Source organism: Typopeltis vanoorti, chromosome 26, assembly GCF_054136105.1.
Source record: "Typopeltis vanoorti isolate ZY-2024b chromosome 26, IOZ_Tvanoo_1.0, whole genome shotgun sequence".
Taxonomy (NCBI): domain Eukaryota; kingdom Metazoa; phylum Arthropoda; class Arachnida; order Uropygi; family Thelyphonidae; genus Typopeltis; species Typopeltis vanoorti.
Genome location: NC_143574.1, coordinates 10,513,239 through 10,538,511, shown reverse-complemented (window position 1 = coordinate 10,538,511; position 25,273 = coordinate 10,513,239). Strand labels below are relative to the sequence as shown.

Below are 25,273 nucleotides of genomic sequence, written 5' to 3'. Positions count from 1 at the left end.
AGCTGATGCCTCCTTAGATGACTTGCACCAGCCCATTCCAAGTGCAATCAATCAAAATCACTATTATACAGATCCATCCCTTGAATACATTCTACACATTTACAAAATGCTTTCCCTTCACCTCATACAATATTCATCATCTTTACTCATCACATCAACTCATCACTGTCATAAATGTGAATGTTAGTATACTGACATTCACATCATACAACTATCTTTCACTCTCCTCAATAATTTTCTAATATTTGTCATCGTATTTTCTTTCCATCCACCCAATCATTCATTCCTATGATTACCATTACATCTCCTACTCATATAGTACTTGCATCCATCCTGTTTATTTTCCTTCCAATATACATTTTGGGGATCCCCTCATTCACCATAAACCAAATAATGGAATTTCATATGATGCCACTCTTGAATTATTCATTATCTGTTTTTCATGGCTCTCTTTCAATATTCTTTTGCACCCTTCCATTTTCATTTACCAATCATCCAATCTTGTGCTGAAAAAAAAAAAAAAATATTAACACAATTTTTGGTTTAATATATTATTCACACATCCAACTAAATATTTTGAAGTTCATACCACTGTAAAAAATGAGTCATCTCTGCAATCTGGCAGAGACAGTTAATAACTCCTTGGCCTGTGACTAATTAGCAGAGACAATAAAGTCTGTTGTGTGAATTCTGGTAAATGTGTAGCCAGATATCTTGGTAGAGGACTACATTCTTCTCTGGCCTCAGCTAATGCCTATAATTGTGCTGTGAAATCTGCACAAGTGCTCACTATAAAACTCTTCCTTTTACTGCTAATACTATTGATATCACATAAGCAGTTATCTTTTATATGCAATCACTCTTTTACTCATGCTCACTCATGTTCATTAATAATAATACTTTGACAAGAACATGCTTGTTAGTATGTTCTTGTCAATAATACTTTGACAAGAACATACTAACAAGCAGGAATAGAGAAGTTCCTGCTTGTTAGTAATGTTTTCCCTATATAAGGCCACATTTGGACTACTGCAAATAGATCTGGATACCCAGATTCTGCAGCGGATGAAGAAGTAGTGGAGAGGATCCAGATGCGAGTGACATTGTTGCAGGTCTATGGAATGCTCTCTATGAGAAGAGATTGACAAGCTGTGGACTTCAAAAGCTAACCGATAGGTAAGAAAGAAGAGACATGACAGAAGCATATCAGTTATTAAAGGGATTTTAAAGTTATTAAAAGATTGACAATGAAGACTTTTTTCAGTACATGGTAGGAAATCATGCACAATTTTCATGGTCACCCATAGAAATTGTGTAGGAGAATGGTTAGCAAGGGTGTTAGGACTAGATTTTTTTGCTTGGAAGGTAGTGAATGGGTTACCAGAAGTGGTTGTGAGGTCTTCATCAGTGAATGAGTTTAAGGAGAGGTATGATAGGAATTATGTGAATAATGGCTAGAGAACAAATAATGGATCTGTCACAATAAGTCTTCTGACTGTATGGAGATACCTGTATAATAATTATTTATATAAAATTTCTCCCCCTGTCACCAACTTTTGTTTCCCCTGATTCTTCATGCCTACACTGTTACCAACAACATCCTTTAATGCTTAATACAGGCAAATACACATCTCCTAATATAAATCCTTTAGTGCATTTATAATCTCAGTGCAATTTTTTGTTTCATAACTATCAAACAATTCTGTCATAGCCTCTCATTCAAACTGCTTGTGTCCATATTAATACAACCAGCTCTTTCAATTTTCCTTGTCACATCTGCAATCAATGCACAAAAATATGATTTTGCCATCCAATCACAGAATCTCAATATCATATCATTTGTTTTTCTTATTCTTATATACCATCCTGTCACCTTCCCAACATTTTTAATATATAATGAACAAGCAAAGAGCTCTTCAACTGTTTCAAAATCCTCTCCAATTCTTTTATAAATTCATCCATGTTCTTATTTGCCTTCTCTTTCATATTCATTTCATCCTGTTCTTGTTATCTTATATTGTTTAAACACTTTTCATCAGTTTTCACTTCATCCACTTTTCTAGTTGTGTTTTACAAGATCATAAGTATCTTGTAATTCATTTGCTCGTTTGTCTATATTCAAATTATTCTGGCTTGTGATGAGTACTCTGCATAATATAAAGTTGGTAGAATTATCACAGCAGTTCTCAAGGAAACAATGGAAATAATGACAATCAAAAATTGATTTTCAACTGTACTGTACATATAGAAGATATAAGTGGCTGCTTAGCATTATTTATTTGATTAGGTGAACCATGTACTTATTTCTTGTAGTGTCCAGGATACCAATGTTGGTATTTGGACCCTGAGGTGAGGTATTAGTCAGAAGTTGCTACTTCCTACTGGGCCAGTGCAGGCCACTATCAAAATCCCGGAAGAGAGACCATTCTTGACAAGTGATAGAAGTCTGTGCAGTTGCCCTTGCCAGGTGGACAGTCACTGTGGTTGATCCTTGGGTACCTCCCTATAGGTATACTTATTTAATGCCTCTATAGTGCATCATATCACAATGTCGTCATAGAGTTCCATGGCATTCTGGTCTGAGAGGCTTTGCCAAGGTGGTGGTGGAGTTAAAGATTTCTACCAAGAACATCATCATAAACAAGCTCAGGCACAACTTGGGGTTGTAATGCCTTGATTCTTAGAAAAGCAGTCCTGGCTCTGACCTTCCCAGTAAGTTATCATATGACTGTCATGGACACACAGTTTAACATAACAGTGAGAACCATCTCTGGCACCTTGAGATTTACTCCTTTTCCATAGTCACCTGTTCTTTCCCGCATCATTCTTCCATGCTTCAGAAAAGAAGACGCCATCAAATAAATAAATAAAATCAGAAATAATATGTACCTTCCTATACATTATGATATCTCTCCACTTCCAGCTCGCAGGCTTGTCTCCAAATCTTTCATCTGGCTTGTGGAAATATGATGGTCCCCGGGACTGGTAGAGAAGACTCTGGAATAAATTAAAAAAAAAAAAAAAAAAAAAAAAAAAAAAAAAAAAAAAAAAAAAAAGTACCTGATTACAGAACCAACTATCAAACCTCCAGGATTCAATCTACCTCGCTCCCTCTGGAGCCAGCTAAACAGATTTCAGACAAGAGAAGGCCACTGTGCATACTTATTACATTTATGGGGTATTTCACAGTCACCCTTTTGCATGTGTGGTGCTGTGCAGGCTATGCACACCTTCCCTAGAGGCCTCAGGAACTTGCATTTACTTTCAGATAGTGACATCAATTGGGAAACTAACTGTCAGTCTGTATATAGCTTTGCTCATTAATTTCTTGCATTTTCCCCCATATGCTGAATAAATAAATAAGGTGAATATGCTGCAGTGTATTCATTTGTGGTTTTCGACCAGTTTAAGGTTCACAACTATTTGATGAAAAACTTCCATTATCCTCTTTATAATTTCCTTTTTATTGGCAAAAAAAACAACTGAAATAATAATAGCGTGTATCCTTACTTGTTTGCCTTACCATTATCTGACTTACATTGCAGCTCTTTTTTGCATGATTTTTCATCACTTCACTTTCACTGCTTTCACTTCTTGTTGGAAATTATCATACATAAAATCTACATAATTTTCCATCTTTCTGATAATTTGATAGTGCAATATAATAATGATTCAAAATTACCTCTTAATCTGTAAGCATCTCCGCATGCTGCACTGATTGTAAAGGACTGCTCATCTTCATCACTAGGAGAGACTACAGCTCCCTACAAAATGATAGTTCAAATTAGTTGTAGATTTCAGCAAAGAATAAATGTGGCACTTTACGACCACTGAATTTAGTACATATAATTTGAATATGATAATATAAATGAGGTGCATCCTTATTACATCCTATATTCAGTTTGGTTTGGTGAAAAAATTCTCTCCAGTCCTGCTACTTTCATGCCAATTTATTTGAAGACTGACAAACCAGCATTCAAGAGAATTCTTGAGAGTTTACAAGATAGATACAAATCACATTTTAAGGAAATAATAGCAACATTAAATAACTTTTAATTATTCATTAATTTTGAATAAAAATTAATTTCACTTTATTGTAGTTTCCTCTAATAATGAGCAAAAAGTATGAGGTATGTTGGCAGTGTTTTAAAAAAGTTGTCAAAAATCAGACAACTCGTCATCAAACGTGTTCCAAAACACTGCAATGCAAACCATCATCATCAACAAGTGAACTTTGTCATCTCAAACATATTCATGGCATGAAAAGAAAGAAAGGCAGTGAAAGTGATGCACAAATGCTGTCCATGCAAAAATAAAGGATAATGTTTCAATTTGTCAAATAGCACATGATGGAAGTAGATGAATTAGTTTTAAACTTGTAGCAGAAAGCAGATCGAATTTCTATTAATACTGTCTCAAATAAAGTTACTTTAAACAGTAACTTTATTTGAGAAAGATTCTCAAAAAAGGGAAATCCATTTACCAAAAAATCAATTATCTGTTATGGCATTGTCCAAAAGCTAAAGACAAACTACATTTTTACCCATATATGAAAAAATTTTCATGACACAGCCAAATGTGAAGAAAAATTTATTGCCAGCATACTAATAAATTATATTACACAAAAAACGTATTATAAATTTCATACAAATTAAATAGCAATATATTTTTGGCAAAAGTTACAAATTTCCTGAGGAAATTGCATTCCCAAACATATTCAATGGGGTGGAGATCTGAGGAGCGTGCTGACCACTGAATTTGATTAATATCCTCAATCTCCAGAAGTATCTCCACTTCTTGTGTACGATGTGGTGTGACATTGTCATCCATAAAAATGAATTCGAAATAATCAAACATGAAGTTGAAGAACTTCATTGCAATATCATTCACCAGTCATAGTTCCTTTTTCTAGCACTTGTAGCTCGGTGCATCCATTAAGCATAATGCTTCCCCACACCATGACCCATCACCACGCAGTTTCACACCAGTTAAGCTTCATCTAGAATTGGAGGAAAGACTAAAATGACTCTCATCTGTAAAGAGTACATTAGTCCATTGGTGTTTTGTCCAATTTTTATGGAGAAACCACTGAAAAAGTGCTCTATAATGAGCTGTGGATAAAGGGACACAGACTACAAGCCTTCGGATGCATAGGCTCACTTGTTGCAGATGTCTTGCCACAGTTTGTCGAGATATCCATATATGTTCTGGATATATGGATCTGAATGTCTCACTCTATGGCATCCCAGAGAGATTTTATCCAGGGACATTAGGGATCACAGGATGTTCCCAAACTCAGATGAGTGTTCCTTGAGATATGCCTGAGTGGATGTGGCCCAGCGGGGTGACACTTTGTCCTGCTGAAACAGACCATCAGCTGCAGGATGCACAAATGCCATGAAAGTGTGTAAGTGATCAGCCAACACTTTCTGGTAGCTCACAGAGTTTAAGGACTTTTCCAGGTACACTAAGAGACCTAATGTGTCATATGAGAAGGCTTTCCAAACCATTACAGAGCCGCCACCACCTCTTTGAACAAAGTTGCCATGGCACGATAGGGCCATGGCCTCATGCTGTTGACGTCATACTCGCACCCTCCTGTCAGCTCAGTACAACTGATAATGAGATTCATCAGACCACACAACTCTGGTACACTCTGTAGAAGTCTAGTTTTGATGGTCCTGGTGCCAGATGAGGTGCAATGCCCAATGAAGAGCCGTCAACAGTAGTACATGATTAGGGCATCAACTCCCATCATAATCCACGGTATGCAGGGTACACCGTACCATTCACTCACTACTGATGCTTAGACCTCTGACACTGGATGCGATTTGTGCAGCCATTACCATGTTTGTTTGGTTACGTTTCGCTCTGTGCAGGGGATGTTAGTGCCAACTTCCCATCACCCCTATCTTTAATGTTTTGTCCATTGAGTGTATAAACTAAATATAGTACAACATATATGTTATTATAAATAACATATAGTAAAAACTATAATAAAATTATAATAAAAATGTATAGCAACAAAAGTACATTTGATTTAGTTTGAATCAAATCATGTTGGAGGCTTAATGGATTGTATATAGTATTCAGAAAGAATTAAAACAGAATTTAATACTTCCTATATTTTGTCTCAGTCACTGAGACATCTTCAGGGATTACAAAAAAACTAATGTAACATCTACACAAATACCACACAATACTAAGCCCAACCACGTGGGTGACTCCCAAGTCATATCTAGGTGGAGCGACCTCTAAGGGAGGCTGTAGGTGGCCTGGAGTGTAAGGTGGGATCTCTGATGATAAGTGTTTCCCAAATCTTATGAAGCTTAATGTAACCATATTTATTAAGATTTGGTTGATTTCTGAGAGTTGCTGCTGATTCTAAAAATAGCCTCTCTTTTTTGAATTTGCTGTGGTGGAGCATGGTGGTTTTTTTCCATGAGATCCTGTGGGTTGTATCCAAGACATGGTCAGCCAGGATTGACTGACCATAGTCGTGATTGCAGATGTATGACTTGTGTTCCTCCAGGCAGATGGTTGCTGATCTGCCTGTCTGTCCAAAGTATGCCAGCTTGCAGGAACAGGGTACTTGATAAACTCCAGGCACTGAGAGAGGAGGGAGCTGATCTTTTGTAGAACAGATAAGGGTAGCAAGTTTGCAGTGGGGCTTAAATGCTGTGTGTAGGTTGTACTTTATTAAACTCTTGGCTATTTTTTCTGATGTGCCACGGATGTAGGGTATGGTGATGGCATTTCTAAATGCTTTCTGAAGAGAAGACTAGGGAATTGGGAGGGGGGGACTGATTATTTTTTTAATACTGTGATCGCTGTAGCCATTGGAGAGGAAAGTGTTGTCTGTGTGGTCAAGCTCAGTTGTAAGGGTGGTTCTACTGGAAAAAAGATTGTGGGCTCTCTTGGTTAGAGTTTTAATAATGTAATATTGTTGAGAGAGGTGATGGTGGGAGAGTTTGTGAATGTATCTGCCTGTGCACGTAGGTTTTCTATATAAAGTGAAGGAAAGTGTACCCTTAGGAAGGCATGTAACTAAGGTGTCTAGGAAGAGTAAATAATTGTTTTTTTTTTCATTTTCCATCATAAACTGGATTCTTGGATGCAGGCTGTTGAGGTAACTAAGGAAGGACTGTAATGTGTCTGGGCCATGAGTCCAAATGGAGAACAGAGTACTGTATACAATCCATTAAGCCTCCAACATGATGTCCTCACAGTACTTAAGCCTCTACACACGGGCTTGAATCAAAAGAAATTAGATTTATTTAAAAGATCAAAATGTGAAATTATGATCAAAACCATCCATGAATGATTTTTTAAAATTTTCTTTTTAATAATCAGTTTTTTGGGTCAGGTAGTCCTTGAAGAATTAATTTTTTTTTACTTCTTTTAATAAATTTCAGTCTAATTTTCAAATATTCACTTTTCAAGTAATGAAATGCAAATTGAAAAAAAAAAATTTTTTTTTTAGGTAAAAATTTCAGCACGTTTATTCTGTCAATTTTCCAATAAGTAAAAAAAAAAATAAAAAACAGAATAAGACTGAAAATGACAAATTTCAAGTAAGAAAATGCAAACTCAAAAACTTTTTTTTTTTTCAGATAAAAAATTTAGCACTTTTATTCTAACAATTTTCCAAAAAAATAGAATAATAAGAATAATACAGTAAGCAGCAGTTTCTTAGCTTTCTATTTTTATTATTGTTATCACTGATGGTTAATGACTGCCCTTAATACAATAATAATAATAATGTATATAAAAAAAAGACCGACAGGTCTGGCAATGAAAGTCATCTACTATCTAGTAGTCCAGTTGGCAATACTTACCTTAACACTATCTGAGAAAATATGCTACATCCATGGGAAGGTGGAGCTGATCTGACTGAGAGAGGCTACATATTGTGCACCACCAACCCATTAATTCTCACATGCAGTGCACATGTAATGGCATGATCAACATGCTAAAATGCACTGTAATTAACTAAGTGACAATATGGGCTGATGATTGCCTCTCCCAGTCAAGACATCCCCTCCTTCCTGTGGTAATGGCCTGCTTCCACAAACAGGGGTCTGGCAGGACAAGTATTGCCACCTTAAATGCCATATATTCCCTAATTGTGAGGAAATGTCAACTAGACCTTGGTAGATGTCTTTCATTGCCCAATAAAACACCACTATGCTTTTTGGATGTGTAAATTGTCTTCTGTTATGTCGTTATCATTTTCAATTAGGGAGCTAGTTTCTACTTCATTTGAAGGTACAACAGTAAAATGGTTTTACTGCTGTACTCACTATCTGGCAGGATGGCTTCCAGATAGTGCATAGGACGAACGTGATGATAACGCATCTGTTGGAGGCTTTCTGATCATTTCTGGTGAATCTGCCACTTACCCTGCCCGGTTGTGCCTGGAGAGAAATAGAGAGAGAGAGACTGGGTCAGTGGTATGCAAGAGGCACTGTCCGAGGCCACACTTGGACTGGAGTCTGGGCACTCCCTGTGTGGGAGTTACATTCACAAGTCCCTCACCCAGCCTGCATGCCTCTTCTCCTTCCTTTTCTGAATCAACCACCCTACACAAGAAAATCAAATATAAAAATAGTAGGCCTAGTATACTAGTTTTAAAATACTAGTTTTAACTGAACTGCAGATACAAAAAAAATCTCCCATTAAAAAATAATTTTTTTTTAAATATGGAAAATATAACAAAAAAAATTGAAACTAATAATAAAAATACATCCCAACCCACCCAAAATAATACAAAACTCTTTTCAATAAGAAATCATTTCACCAGCATTCAAGGCATTGATGCAAGCATTAGTGACATACATCACCACTTATAGATATCAAAACCTGATTGTTTTTCCTAACAGAACCTTAGTTGGCATCCTCCACAACCACAGTCCACCTCAACTATTCCAGCTACATCCTACACAATGTATTTTGAAAAAAAAAAGGTGGAATGTGTGCATTTGTGAAATATGATATTTCCTGTCAAAGGCTAACCAACTTAGAATCCCCGCTTTTTGATCTACTCTGGCTAATATTTCATTACCTCACTTTACAGTCTTCATTTGCTGCCTTTACCACTCTCCTAACTCTGACAATCCTGCTGTCCTTTTTTGACTACCTATCAATAAAAATTGATTTCTTACAACCTAATTACCCAAATTATGAGAATGTCCTCCATGGGGGACCTTAACATCCATAACACAAACTGGCTCCAACTTCACAGATCAAGCTGGTAAGTAAGCTGAATCATTTGCCATCAGTCATGACCTAACACAAATAGTCAATCTACCAACCAGAATATCAGCCAATCCTCATCATTCTACCAAAGTTCTTGACTTTTTTTTTAACCAATTCTCCCTCCAAATATACTGTGGATATATGCTCTCCTCTTGGCAACTCTAATCACAATCTTATTCAAGTCTCCTCCTGTACAGTTTGTCCTCTGCCCAGCCAATCTCAGCCTCATAAATAATGCTTTGGCACTACAATTGTGCCAACCTGGATGACCTACGCAATTTTTATGTTGCTTTTCCATAGTCAAGATTACTTTTGCTCTCATGATTCAAACACCTGCACTGAACTAGTAACCAAAATAACCCTCACTGGAATAAGAGTGTTCATTCCCCACTCCACTGCAAACCACTGACCTGTATCCAAGTCTTGGTTCTCAAAAAAAAATGTGCCTTTGTTGTTCATGATAAAAATGCAGCTTATGTTCAATGGTTTAAATTAAAAACTTCAGCTTCTCATTTAGCTTACACAACAGCTAGAAATGAGTAAAAAAGTTATCAATGATTCTAAAACACTTTGTAAGAATGAAATGCAATAAACTCACCGCCTGCCTAACTGGCAGTCAAGCCTTTTGATCATTTGCTAAGGCTGTTGGGCATAACTTCTGCCTTTCCATGTTGCCACCTCTCTGGAATCTGATGGCACTATGGTAACCTCACCCAAGGAAAAGGTGAACCTCTCAGCATCAGTTTTTTCCCTGACTGGATGACCAAAGCAAAAACCTTCAGTACTTCCACAAACTGCCCACTACATGCCTCTTCTGAACTTTCACCAAAAGAACATCAGAAAAACCCTCATTAATCTTGATACTAATAAGGCTCCTGGTCCAGATGGTATTTTTCCAGCTGTGCTCCAAAATTGATATCCATCATGTATCATCCATATAAACTTTCATGTTGGAAGTTTATTTTTCACTTGGTTAGACTATAATAAAATTTAGTTTAACCCTTTATCCAAGTGCAATTGCACCTGAAGTATCTTCAGGACTGAGGCAACTGATAGTAGAGGTGGACGAAGCTCTCATCACTCCTTGCAGACATGTATAATGCTATGCATTAAGGGAAGGGTCACTACCCAGACCAGTTTCGACCTTTATTGAGGTCTCGTTGGTGGGAGCCGTCATATTTATTTATATGAGTTGCCAAAAGAGGTGTACCACCTTATAATCAAATTACTCTGGATTTAGAGAAAGATGTTGGAAGTTTATTTTCCACTTAGTTAGACTAAATAAATTTAGTTTAATCCTTCATTCAAGTGTAAGCAAACAAAGTTTGCGCCTGAAGCATTTTCAGGACTGAGGCAACTCACAGTAAAGGTGTGCTTTGCGTTATGGGAGATACTGAGGCAAAGAGTGATGAGAGCTTGGTCCACCTTTACTACGAGTTGCCTCAGTCCTGAAGATATTTCAGGCGCAAACTTTGTTTGCTTACACTTGGATAAAGGATTAAACTAAATTTATTATAAACTTTCATATTCTACTGGCATCTTCCCAACAGCATGGAAGCATGCCTACATTCCAGCCTGTACCCAAAAAGGGAGACAAAAGTTAGCCATCTAACTATTGTCCCATTGCTCTCGCCTCAGTACTTTCAAAAGTGATGGAGAATGTTATCAACAACCAGCTTCTTCATTACTTGGAGACTCATCATTTAATTAGCGATCACCAATATGGAGTCCTTATTCCTTAGCCTCTAAAAAGCTTGGTGTTCTTTTCCATTCTAAACATTACTTCTCCTCTCAACTCCTCCTAACACTCTATAAGTCTAAGATCCATCCAACTTTGGAACACTGTTCCCACATTTGAGGTGGAGCACCCAAGACCTCTCATCTATTAAGTGGATTTCCCTCTTCTGAGGGCAATCCACTTAATAGATGATCTTACGTTCACAGACTCCCTTCAGTCACTTTATCATAGGCACTCTGTTTCAGTACTGTACCATTTCTATAGGTACTTTCATCGGCTCTGCCCCTCTGAATTGGTGCTACTATTTCTCCACCTTTCTTCTAACCACAGAAAAACTAGAGAAGCCACTGGCCAACCTACATACTGTCAGGCTTGAAATACACTGAACTAACTCATCATCAGCTTCCTTCATTCCATCCACCTCTATTCTTTGAAACAACCTCCCCTATACTGTTTTTCTCACTGAGTACAACCTCCTACTCTTTAAAAAACATATCAACAGGCTAAATTTTCTCCTTAAGCACTTGCCCACACATGGAAGCCTAGGCACCTCATCAGTAAGCAAAATTATTCCAGGTTCTCAATGCTTACTCTTGCCTGTGATCGCCACCTTCCTTGGTCAGGAAAAGAAAGAGAAGCTTCGCTGGTCTGTCTTCAGAATCCTCAGGGTGTTCTCTCATCTGAAGACTGCTGTTCGTGGTTGGGAAAGGAAAAGGAAGCTTATATAGATCACCAATACGTGGGGGACATTATGTCAAGATGTTAGGAAGGAAAGGAGCAACACAATCAGTGAAAAAAAAGATTGGAAGATTCCTGTGGAACATTTGATTAATGTGAAGGATTGTTTGTGACAAGGAAACTTGTAACTGTAATTCTGAAAATATGTGTAGAGAATGCATGAATCTATTGTATATAATATACCAATGAGACATTGTATAAGTAATAGTAACTTAAGCTTGACTGATGTTGTCTCACGATTGCATAATGTCATGTTTAAGTCCTATGATAATTCGGATCTAGAGTTTAGGGGAATAAGGAATTTGTATCTAGTGTGTATACTGTAAATATTCTTTGGGTTTTAATAAAATGGTTTGTAAACAACATACTGAACTGTGAAGTGTCAATGCACTATCTCCAAAAAATTTGAACCTGCGTGCAAGTAGTACTATTTATATTTAATTGCCGTGACTGACTAAAGGATAAAATAAGTTAAAGTGGGGAATGCAAATATGATTTCAGATACCTGCATTGTCTTCGATTAACGTCTTATACTCTCGTTCTCAATATGTAGTCTAGATGGCGCAGTTGATAAATAAATTTGCTAGATTATAGAGCATGAGAGATAAGACATAGCCTAAGCAGACACATGGCTGCAGTCAGAAGTCAAGAGAATCGACTATAATAATGAAGGTTAATTAAAGACAAAGGCAGGAAAGTGAAATATACATTAATTTTAACAAATGGCATAATCAACATGTAACATTTTTACAGTTTGACATCATATGGTCACTCTCACACCTTACTGGGTTTTTGGGAGTGAAGTCTTCTACTAGTAGAAGTGGTAGGGTCACAGATGCCCATTCCACACAGAGTTAGTATGACAATCACAAACATCCATACCCCTGCCAGGATTCAAACCTGCAGCTTGCTGGCTGAAAAGCAGCTACGCTAACCACTCGGCCAACAGACCAGCTATAGGTATTAAACAAATGTTGATTAGTGCTTAGTGAAATGTTTACAACCTTCCTCAATGACTACAAACTCCATAAAGATGACTGCATAATATTTTTTTATGTGACTCCTAATCAACAAAAGTTGTAAACCTATCATACATCAGTACCATGGATGGGATATGGATTTTTTCCCTTCCATTTTTCTTATTTTCATATATATATTTTATTTTTACATAATCCAGAAAACCCTGTTCGAGAGACCAAATTAACTTTTTCAAGCCACTCTGGAATTCTAATAAGCAGGAGAGTGGCCTCAAACAACAGGCGATGAAATTAATTTCCAACTTCAAGACAATCATAAACATTCATTCATCATAAATCTACTTTTATCAGTTTATTCTTCTGTTAATTAAACACTTCACTGTTCTTATTTATAAATTTAATACTACTTTCATGAAGCCCATGTGAATCAGTGGCAAGTAATAATTTTACTAGAATTCAAAGCATGAACATAATTGGGTATGGATGTTTGTGATCGTCTGTGAAAATACCAGTGGTGGTTGGCGGCAGTAAATGGCATTGGTGTAGATCAGTGATGGCAAACTTATGACATGCGTGTCAGCACCGACACACTTGAGGGTTTCAGGTGACACACCTTGGATGTTGAAAAATATTGGTATTCTGATGAAGAAACTGCGATAAATCATGTAAGATCGCTCTCAGTAAAGGCGAAGGTAGGTTTGGGTTCTTTGAAAGAATTATATTTTATAGTTAGCCTATTTCTATTTTATTTTGTAGTTAGCTTATTTCTATTTTATTTTGTAACTAGCCTATAAACAACGAACGTTTTAAATTTACGTTTTCTTTCTTAATCATTATAATTTCTGCATAGTCATATGATATTATAAAAACTAATAAAAATTATTATCAATATTATACGATACAAACTTATAAATACGTGGTTTATATATTATAAACTTAAAGTTTTCATTTGACTACTGTGTGAAATTCGTTCAGGCATGCATTCCAAGTCTCTCAACTGAGTAATACAAGTTCTAAACATATTTAAAATCACTTTAACAAAAAATATAATTCACAGCATTAAATATTGAATTTATCTGAGTAAATAATGAAAACATTTTTATAGTTGCAATAAATTCAGTAGATTTTGTTAAATAATGCAAATAGTAACAACTTACGATGACGTCGCAACAAAACCAACTAAATAGCTGCTATTTAGTAGCATCATAGAGAGTAAAACGTAACAAAGTTTCTATGAACATACTGTAATAAATCTGGCAAACCTGCTGAAAGAAGAAGTAGTGGTAGTCTTGCATGGTCTGCCACTTAAGTAATTTGAGTTGCTGGTGTATAATTCATTTCCAGTAATTGTTAGTTCTTATTAATTATTACTGCTTAATTACCGCTGTATATAATTGTGCTCTTTTTTAATTTGTGAACCCTTTTACAATGGCAGCTAGCACTAATAAAAAACTAAAATTATCACAGAAAGGAAGTGGAAGAAATTTCCAAGATGCCTGGACTGAATAATATGGTGTTATTGATAGAGGCGATAAAGTTCTCTGTAAATTGTGTGGCGATCTATCTGTGAGTAGAATTTGGAATGTAAGAAGACATTTTGAAACTAAGCACAAATGGCTCCTAGAAAAAACTTTTGAAGAAAGAATACATATCGCAACATCTAAAACTTGCAGAATCACCATCTTGTCATCCCTCAAAACAGGCAAACTGGCCAAGTAAAGTGAACACTGCTACCCCACCAACCATTTTAATTAAATTTGTTTCGGGACCTTCAAACTTAGTAGGCAAGTAGTAGCTGCAAGTTACAGTATTTCACATGCTATTGTTGAACATGGGAAACCACTTAGTGTTGGTGATTATATTAAAGAAGCTTTCATAAAGTGTGCACCATTTTTATTTGAGGACATTCATAATAAGGAAGCTATTGTAAAGCACATGAAAGAGTTACCATTAAGTAGGAATACTATTAAAGACAGTGTTATATCAATGAATGCTAGTATAGAAAATCAAATACAACAAGACTTGAACTCATGCCATTGTTTTTCTATTTGTCTAGATGAAACTACAGATATTACGTCATCAGCTCGATTGACTATTATTGCAAGGTACGTTCATGGTGATTCTATGCACGAGGAATTGATAAAGTTAGAAAATTTACCTCAAAACACGACAGGTAAAGACATATGCGACTGTGTTGTTAAAGTGTTCCATGAGAAACAGATTTATCGAAAATATTTTCGATTACAACTGATGGCGCACCTAATATGGTTTGCCATAATGTCAGTTTTATCAAAGAATTAACAGAATATGTTGGTCACCCCCTGGTTTGTTTCCATTGTATTATACATCAGGAGACACTGTGTGCGAAATCAGGCTTAAAGGATTTGGATGATGTTATGAGAATTGTGACAAAGGTAACTAATTTTATTGCTGCCAGGGCTTTAAACAAACGAGAATTTAATACACTTTTAAGCGAAGTTGAATCAGTGTACGATGGTCTATTAATATTAATGTACAATAATATTCAATTGTTGAGTCATGGCCAAGTACTTGAACGGTTTGTTGAATGTTTAAATGAAATTAAATTATATTTAAATACGAAGGGCATGGAGTACGAATTTTCTCAGTTGAACAATTCTGCTTGGCTCAGTAAGCTGATGATTTTCACAGATTTTTCATTGCACCTGAATGAACTTAATATACAATTGCAAGGTTTCGGAAAATCTGTCAATGTTATGTTTGGCACAATCAAGAGCTTTGAGAATAAACTCAAAATATTTCAACGTGATTTAGAAAGTAACAATTTTAGGTATTTCCCAAAAGTGAAAACTTTTTTTAACGAAACCAGCCCCAAAAATCGTGAACATATCAACCAATTTATCAAAGTTCTAAAGTCAGTACCTGAGCTGCTTTCTTCTAGTTTTAACCAATTTCGAATGTTGGAACAAACAATCCAATTCATAAAGCATCCTGATAAAACAGAATTCAGGTATCTTAAATTAGATGACTTTGAGTGGTTGGATTTAAAAGATCTAGAAATGCTAGCCAACTTCCAGTGTAATCCTATCGGGAAAAGAAAGTTTATTGCTGTTAGAAATGAATTAGATGAACTTGAGCAGGAACGTCTGCATGATACCACGTGTAAAAATTCAGACTGTGAAATTCTAAGCATGTGGAACAGCTTTCCCAAAAACTTTCATGCTCTTAAAATCTTTGCTAAAGCTCTTCTAACAATTTTCTCTTCTACATACTCTTGTGAAACGCTGTTTTCTGCCTTAAATAATATCAAATCGAAAGGGAGAAACAGACTGAGCATGGTTTTAAGCGCTGCCTGTGTAGCATTAAAATGTACACACTATAGCCCTTCTATAAAGTAACTTTCTACCAGTACTCAGCAACAATTTGATATTGATATAAAATCTATGAATTCATATTATTTCAGTTTATTAAATTAATTGTATAATATGAATTCATAGATTTTATATCAATGTCCTATTAAATAAATAGCCTAATATGATATGTATAAGTCACCATCTATGATTATGTAGTTTAATTTATAATGCATGTATGCAAGTGGCACATCAACGTCAATATTTAAAAAAAAATGATGTTTGACACACCTGGGTAAAAAGGTTCGCCATCACTGGCGTAGATGATGGTAGTTGCAGTTCGTTGAAGTTGGTAAACTGAGTGGTGGAGACAGAGTTATAGAGTAGGTGCCCGCCCTCAATGAGTCACTTACATGACACTTCCAGGTGTCACATAATAACAATAATAATGGCAATCTTTACTGAACAATTTTAGTGCAACATGAATGTATTTCAATGGAGTAAAAATAAATAAATAATAATTAATAAAGCCCCTTTATATTTTATAATAAAGGGGCTTTATTTTATATATATTATATAAAATATAATATATATAAAATATATATTATATTTTAGGCTTCCTGTAATGCTATACATTACAGGAAGGGTCACTAGCATTATACATACCCATAAGGATATGTACTTTGCATTATGGGATAAGGCAAGTGATGTGAAGTCATTAGCTTTTTTATATACAAGTTGCCCCAGTCCAGATTATATTTCAGGCACAAACTTTGTTTGCTTACACTTGGATAAAGGATTAAAGCAAGTATATAATTTCTTGGTATCTTTAATTTATAGTATAACCAAGTGGAAAAACTTCCAACAACAATAATATGCCAATCACACTGTAGAGGGCTCAGACCTTCCCCATTCAAGGGTACAACAGTAAAACAGTTCCACAGGATAGCCACTAGAGTGGATGGTACCAAAATGGATAGTAATGAATTCAGAAGCTTCCCAAACTGCTAATGCTATATCTTGCTCCCACTTACTATGCCAATTCATGACTAGAAAGAGACTAAGGTGGCTGAAGGGGAAACTGTCGAGGCCACTCGTGGACACGAGGATGGGATCCCTCTGTGTGTGGGTGGGTGGTATGTTTTCATCTGTCACCTCTCATTGCATACCCCTATTCCTCATTATCTCTTCCTCCTCACCTATAATGGATTACAACTCAACAAAATACAATTTTACTATGGATCATAAAAATTCTGCCACAAAGACAATTTATAAAAACATAAACAACAAAAATTACAAAACCCACCAACATTAATTCTTACAAAAAAGTTTCCATATTGACTTCAACATTTGTGGCCTAAACAGCAATATAAATGATGTGCACCACCTACAGTCATCAATTCCTAACAGAACCCCAGCTGGCAACCTCTAAGTCCATGGGAGGGCACCACTATCCACCTGAATTGCCCAAACTACACATTATCAATATATGAATTGAAAAAACATGTGAGAAACCAGAAACACAGAAAGGTTTCTGGTTTATTTAATTTAATCATTTAAATACCATCAATGATGATGGTATTTAAATGATTATGAAGGAGTTGATGATAATCTGAACCAAAAATGATCAAATACAAAGATATAAAAGTTTCACAGTGATTACACTGCATAATTCAGAAGATTTGGACAGAAGGTCGAATTTTGATGAATGGAGCATAGTTATCATAGTACCCATTTATAAAAAGGGAAATAAAACTGTATGTCAGAATTGCAGAGGAATTTCCTCTGCTCAGTATTCCAGTTAAGATTTATATAAGCTATGTATATGAAAAGAGACTAAGAACAAACTAGATTAAGGCCAGACTAGATTTAAGATTTGTCCACTTCAGATTTTCAACTAAACAAAAATAGTTGAGAAATCACAATTTTCAACAGGGATTTGTATCTAAGTTTTGTGATGGAAATGGCATTATTATTTTGGGAAGTGTGTGTGAGAGAGAGAGAGGAGGATGAAGAGAAAGACTGCCCAATTGGGTCAAGCAGATAGTGGATTTAAATAAGGAGGTAACTTGTTATGTCAATACTCAAATGCCAGCAGCATTAGAAGCAAAGTAATTGAATCAGTTGCTTTGGTCAACACATTGTGGCCTAAAATTGTTGGTATTAGCCAAACCTGGCTCAGAGTAGGATGTTGTAACCAGAATTAAGTGCAAAGGATACAATAATTTTAATGACAAAAAAAGATAGGAGAGAAGGCAGAGTACCACTAATGATATCAGATGACTTGAAACCAGTTAGGATAGAAACACATGAAAGCAATGACAGTAATAATTTCCCATGTGGCAATGAGTTTGAAGCTATCCGGCTGGTGTGAAAAATATGTACATGGGAAATTGTACTAAGTGAATAATTATTATGGGTGACTTAAATTATCTGAATGTTGATTGGTTATCAGAGAAAAAGTCATGAAAAGAAAGAAGGAGAATTTATCGAGCTGTTGCATGACAACTTTCCAAAGTAGAATGTGAAAGAAGCAACTTGAGGACAAAGAATTAGATTTAATTATAGCACCAGAAGGTGTCTCAGTTAAGGATACAGCTATTTTGTCACCAGTTGGTGACAAAGTGATCATGATGTACTGACCTGGGAAGGTTATATGCTGAAGTACAAATCTAGAAATTATGGTAAACTCAGAAGAGTACTATCCTTGGTTCCATGGTATCAGTTGTTGAATGGGAAGGATATCAGCAGTGCATGGGAAGCTTTGAAAAGAAGCTTAAATCATGCTGTATTTAAATGTGTCCCTAGAGTTTGAAAAACAAATAGAATGGGAGTGAAATGGATGTGCAATCTCATTAAACAAGAGATCCATAAGAAGATCATAGGGGAACGAATACTGCAAGAATAACAGTGAGAGACATAATGAAATAATTATGCCTTTGGCTGCACAAGCTAAAGGCATAATTTGTGACTGTGGAAGAACAACTTTACTGAATGTAGACAATATCATAGTATCAGAAGTAGATGAGGTAGTTCAAATAATGAGTTCTCACTTCAAGATCTATCAACCTGGTGTATGTAACATAGCACACATAGTGCAGAGTGCTACCACTACATTGGATGAAGAAATAGAAATGCATGAGAAGGTTCTAGACCTGTTGCATAATTTGGATAAGGATTAGGCAATCAGGAAAGATGGGATAAAAGAATGCTCAGCCAAACTGGTTAGATCTTTGAAACGCTGTTGCATAAACTAGAGAATATAAGATTGGTATTTCCAAAGCAGAATGGAAATTTCCACCCACTTATCCAAGCTACTGGCTTGGATAAGTGGGTGGCTGATAGAGAAGTATCAGAAAGTGATATACTGGGGATGTGAATCTGTCAGATTTAAGGTGACCAATGATGTGTGTGTCAGGGATCAGTCCTGGACCATTATTGGAAAGAGACTAACAGGAGATCTTCAGGTGTTTGCTGATGATGCAAAGATAGGAAGAGTAATCAGAGATGCTACTTATGTAAACTTATGCATTTTGATGTGATGCAATATCCAACATCATATTATATTGATGAGATTATGCTTGAAATAAACGACAAGGATATATATCTTGGAGTTAATGGACAGAACATTGAAGTGCAAAGGTCATATAATAAAAATTGCAAATACAACTTGGAGGATAACTGTAATGTTGAAATGAACATTGACATACAAGTCATTTTGCCACTTTAAAAGGCCTTGATATGACCACACCTCTACTACTGTGTGCATATTTGGTCTTCTGAGTTTCAAATGGATAAAGCTGAGGAAAGGCTGCAAAGCAGAGTTACAAAGTTCATATTGGGATTATAGAATGTAGATTATGAGGATAAATTGAAAGTATGTGGACTACAGACACTGTAGACAGATGAAACAAGGGTGATATACCAGATGTTAAGTTTTTGAGGAAGAATTATATGATATTGGTTAATAAAATTTTTTATTATATGGAATTATAATAAGTTTCTGTGCAGTTAAGAAAAGGATAAGAGCTAGATTTTTCTCTCATAGTCATGCATGAGCGTAGCAGTTTACCTGTTGAAGTAGTGAATGCATGTAGTGTAAATGAGTTTAAAGAAAAGATATGACAGCTGGTGTGGGTATGCATTGTCTCCCTCAATGACTCTGACTCCCTGGAGGTCTAATAATCATTATTAATACTGATGTAATTCACAGACATGACAAACTTCCTATACACACAAATTACATAAAGAAAAATAAAGTATTTAAGATAAAACAAATATTTTGTGATGAGTATCTCATCACATCAGCAGATATGAATATGCAAAAAGAATGGAGAATTATGTGAAGTCAGAAAGGAATGATAACAGATGTTATGCTTGCTTTCTGTCCCTCTCCAGACAGTCACATGATACTATTAGGAATCCATGGGAAATTGTAAACAATGATTAAGACAGTAATAAATAAACATAGCCAATGGACAGAGGTGAGCATAGCTTTACAAGAATGTAAAAGACAGTTTATAAGGAATAATTTAGTAAATAAAAATTAAATTATACCAATAGTATAAATTGCATTGCATATATATGTATATGTGTCATAAATAATACTAACTGCATACAAGCAAGTGTGTACACATATACACAGTATTTAAAAACAGTATCTCAGACCTACATGGACTTCAATATAATAATAAAGATGCCTTCTTTCATTTAATCCTGTTTGATGAAATACCCAGCATGGTCTGCCAGTTCTGACTTGCCATACAGATGACTATGGATGTAATTTGTGTTCTATAAGGCAGATGTTAACCCAGTCTATCAGTCCAAAGTAGGCTAAACTGCAAGTACCAGCTGGAGCATTTAAATAAATGCTCCAGGATGTGAAAAAGAATGAAGATGATCATCCTCAGGAGAATGGATGAAGATAGCTAGTTGAATGAGATGCTTGAAAGTGGTATAGAGATTATATTTGTGGAGAACTTTAGCTTTTGAGATGGGAATGATTTTGCTGTGATATTAGGTGTTGGTTGCACGTGTGATTGCAGGGGGGGGGGCATGCAGTATTTTATATATTTCATAAGGGTTGAAGTCATTAGCTAAAAAGTATTGCAAAGGTACCCAAGTTCAGTTTCAAGGGTTGTGTCATTTGAACAAATAGCCCAGGATCTGTGTGTGTGTGAGTGTTTTGAGGATGCCATAAGTCTGAGAAACTATTTTTAGAATCAGCATCAGCTGTGAAACACTCCTCAAACCTCAATAAGTATGGCCGTATTAATTGCCAAAGATCTGGAGGACAGTCATTCTAAGACAATACAGCCTGCTTCACCAAACTGACTTTATGGTTGAATGAATGTATTGCTCAGAGACTACATCATTTACAAACCATTGTATTATGATCCTACCAATTCTCTGAAAAAAAACATTAAAAGGTTTTCTAAAAAATGTCACATCCTGACTCCCGAAGTAGTGAAAAAACTCGACCCTTTTAGTTTCTTCCCTCCCATATACAGATATTGATAGTAATGGGAGACTTCAATGCAAAAATAGGCAAGTATTCTGAGGATATGGAAGGAGTAATCAGAAAATTTGGGATTGATGCAAGAAATGAAAAGGTAATAGATTCCTTGAATTTTGCAAAGCAAACAGTTTTGGCATTGTATCCATTGGATACAATGCCAAAATGATCAACTAAATACTTGTTCCTTCCATCTCCTGACATCCCCCTCAACACACAATTACAGTAATGCTATCACTAGTCCAATATCCAGAGCACTTCAGAAAAATACCAGAAGTTTAAAGAAATAAAAACTGTACACTGCTTTCAAACCTCATCTGAAGCTGGTTGTAATCATCTCTTAAGGATCCTCTCCTTCCCTTTTCCGTTCTGGGTGTTTACAAGATTCCTTTCTTGCAAATTATCATGTTATGGTCAAACTAGGAGATCTGCTTTGAAGAATAACAGAAATACATCTGCCTCCATAACTATATTAATTATATTTTTCCCTTGGTGTTGTTTCATACTATGTGAATTATGTTATGAATCATGATAAAAGATAAAAGCATCTTTTATAATCCGTGTGTAGAGGCTTAAGTGCTGTGAGGACATCATATTGGAGGCTTAATGGATTGTATACAGCACTCAGAAAGGATTAAAACAGAATTTAATACTTCCTATATATTTCATCTCAGTAAATGAGACATCTTCAGGGATTACAAAAACACTAATGTAACATCAAAAATAAATAACACACTATACTAAGCCCAACCATGTGGGTGACACTAAAGTCCTATCTAGGTGGAGCATCTTTTATAATGTATTATCTTTTACTTACAGCTAAAAGAATTGCTCCTCTTGGTCTCAATTTCTTTATTTCATCCACCTAAAAAACAAAACTTTCTGTAAAATCATCTCTAAAAGTCTTTTAAGCATAGCAGAATAATTAAACAATCTCTTCATGCTATTTAAAGCATTTTTAATTAATCTTACCTGTTTCCACATACGTGTCTGCAGAATAAATGACTAAAATTGTTGACTGATTTCCATAGTTTAATTTTACTGCTTTCTTTATTTATACTGCTTTCCAAACATTGCACTTAACACATCACTGAAACAATTTTCATTGGTATAGAAATATTCATTTCCCCATTCCACTTTAAATTCTTCTCTCTTAAACGATGGTTTGAAAAGATGTTTGAGAAGAACAAGCATACTATAATTGGCTTGCATACAAATCTCCACGTGCATTTTCTGTTTGTGCTTAAATTATTTGCAAGCCACATACATAACTGATTACAAAAAAACCAAGAAACTTTCATAATGTCCAAATGGCAGTCATGTTTTCTAGTCTTTGCAAAAGCTGTGGACTGCAACTTTTGTTTAACTGTTGCTTCCATCCGTTTCACACTTGGATAATTCTATCACAGAGAAAGCCAATCTCCTAGGTTATTACTCCTCTAATTCTTGCAAGCAGCAATCTCAGTAAATATCCTCCTAACATTCCAAACATACAACTTCAAAATACACACTTTGATTTTTTTGCAGAGAAATCAAAAGTATTTTGTCCAAACTGGATGTCTAAAGTCTGCTGTTCCTTATAGCATTTTTGCCTGTCTGGAGGTTTCTACTCCAGAATTGATTTTGTTTACATCACCTTTTTATTCTCTCCTATTCCAATGATAGCTATCCTGCAAATTCAAACTCATTCCTAAAAGAGAGTGTGATAAATCTTGAACACTAAATTACATTCCAATTTCTTTCTTATTTTTTCTAAACAGTGGAATCCATTAACACTCAACTCTACACTACCTAGAAACCTCCCAACTAAAAAATAATTGCTAGAAATTCTTTTATTACCAATCAATAGGAAATCTTTTTTTTGTTTATGTCACCCATCTGTAGACAAATGCCTTGAGAAAGTTTGGGAAATCTCAAGATGTTCTTCATATCTCTAAAACATTGCACTGTGTTTGGCACAAATGCCTAGTAATTCCATCATTTAGTCTTGGCTTCTACAAGTGGGTTGACAGCTTTCTCTGTAGTTGCACATGATGTGCAACTACAGAGAAAGCTGTCAACCCACTCTCTCTCTCTTTCACTCTCTTTTCTATACATCAATGACTTTTCTAGTTGACTGCAAATCCATCCACAGTTTTGCTGATGCAATGCAGTCCTTTTCCTCACTTTTTTATTTATTATGCAACTCCCATCCGCTAAAGATTGTGAACCTACAGTACATTACTACTATAAGTGGGTTAAGTTTTTTCCCCCCTAATTTTATACATGCCTTGTATTTTTATTGATTTTTTTTACACAATCCAGAAATCCTGCTCTAGAGACTAAACACAACTTTTTTTAAAGTGACTAACTTTCTAGACTCCAATAAGTGGGGCAGTGATATTCATCTGACATGTGAAATTGTCACTTCTCATCTGACAACAATGCACTAATGTGTAGTGCATTGTTGTCAGAAATCCAGAATATCAACTTCTACAACCTTAAAATCTGATTTTCAAATCATTCTTTAGTAGTGTTCTGATAGTGTTTATTTCAGTACTAATAAAACTCAGTCCTCTCTTATTCCTAAGAAAACCTTTTCTTTCGTTCTTACTATTGATGGCACCTGTTAAATACGTCACTATTAAATAATTTTGACTTCGCAGAGATGTCAAGATTTGGATCTGTAAGTGTTTCTTTTAGTCTGTTGAATGATATCCATGCAGCTTTCTTTCTTTTTGCTAGTTCTTCAGATAAATCATTATTCATTTTTATTGTTTTCCTAAGTAATTGTAGGAGTCAACTTGTTCTATATGGATGTTATTAATACATAGGTGACTGTCACTTGTGTAGATGTTTTTGATCCATTTTGTTTTTTTTTCTAGATTCATTTCTAAGACTATCTTACTGCTGTGTGTGCATATTTTTTCACCCATTTCTTCTAGGTCTTTTGGGTCGTAAGATATCAGTACTAGATCATCAGTAAACATAAGGATTTGTAGTTCTTCACCATCTATGCTTATTCCTCCATTTATGTCTTTTTTTTTTCAGAATGTATTCTAAAGTGCTGGTAAATAGATTTGGGGAGATCACATCATCTTGGCAGACCCCCTCTCTTTATATCTATATTTATAGGTTGATCAAATAGGGTTATTTGTGTGATCTGATTTTTGTTTATCATGTGGATGTAAGTAGGGTCCACATTTATTTCCAGTAAGGCACTGATGACTGCATTGTGTTCTATGGTATCAAATGCTTTTTTAAAATCAATAAAGAGGAAACAGAGGGATTCAGTATTCTCTGCATTTTTCTGTTAGTTGTGAAATGACCTGGATATGATCTATTGTGGAGATTCCTCTTCTGAATCCTGCCTGCTCTCTATTGGAGTTGTCTTCAAGTGTTTTGGATTCTGTTTAGTATTATTCTGTTCATGATTTTATATATATGAGAGAGTAGACAGATTGGACGACAGTTTTTTATGTCTTCCTTGTTCCCTTTTTTGAATAGAAGTATGGTTTTTGAGGTCTTCCATTCCTCTGGAATCTTTCTTTCTTTGAGGTACCACGTGAATCTGGCAGCCAAGGCTTTGAAAATAATCAGTCCACCTTGTTGGATTTCTTCAGCCTTAACATGATCAAGTCCTGAGGGTTTACCTTTACTCATTTTCTTAAGGGCATTCTATTTCTTCTAGAAGAACAACTGGTATATTGCTTGGTTTTGGAATGGTAGGTTCTGAAAC

At 35.5% G+C, this 25,273-nt stretch overlaps 1 protein-coding gene across 2 annotated transcripts in view; it reads right to left on the bottom strand.

Moving 5' to 3' along the window:
• Positions 1-25,273, bottom strand: part of LOC150092319 (oxysterol-binding protein-related protein 11-like) — a 375,890-nt gene that overhangs the window by 306,152 nt on the left and 44,465 nt on the right. For both annotated transcript variants that reach the window (XM_090415181.1, XM_090415180.1), the window contains 2 exons: positions 22,373-22,420; positions 3,683-3,764 (listed from right to left, as the gene is read on the bottom strand). In XM_090415181.1, coding sequence (XP_090271307.1) covers positions 3,683-3,764; positions 22,373-22,420 — 130 coding nt within the window. The remainder of the gene's footprint in view (positions 1-3,682; positions 3,765-22,372; positions 22,421-25,273) is intronic.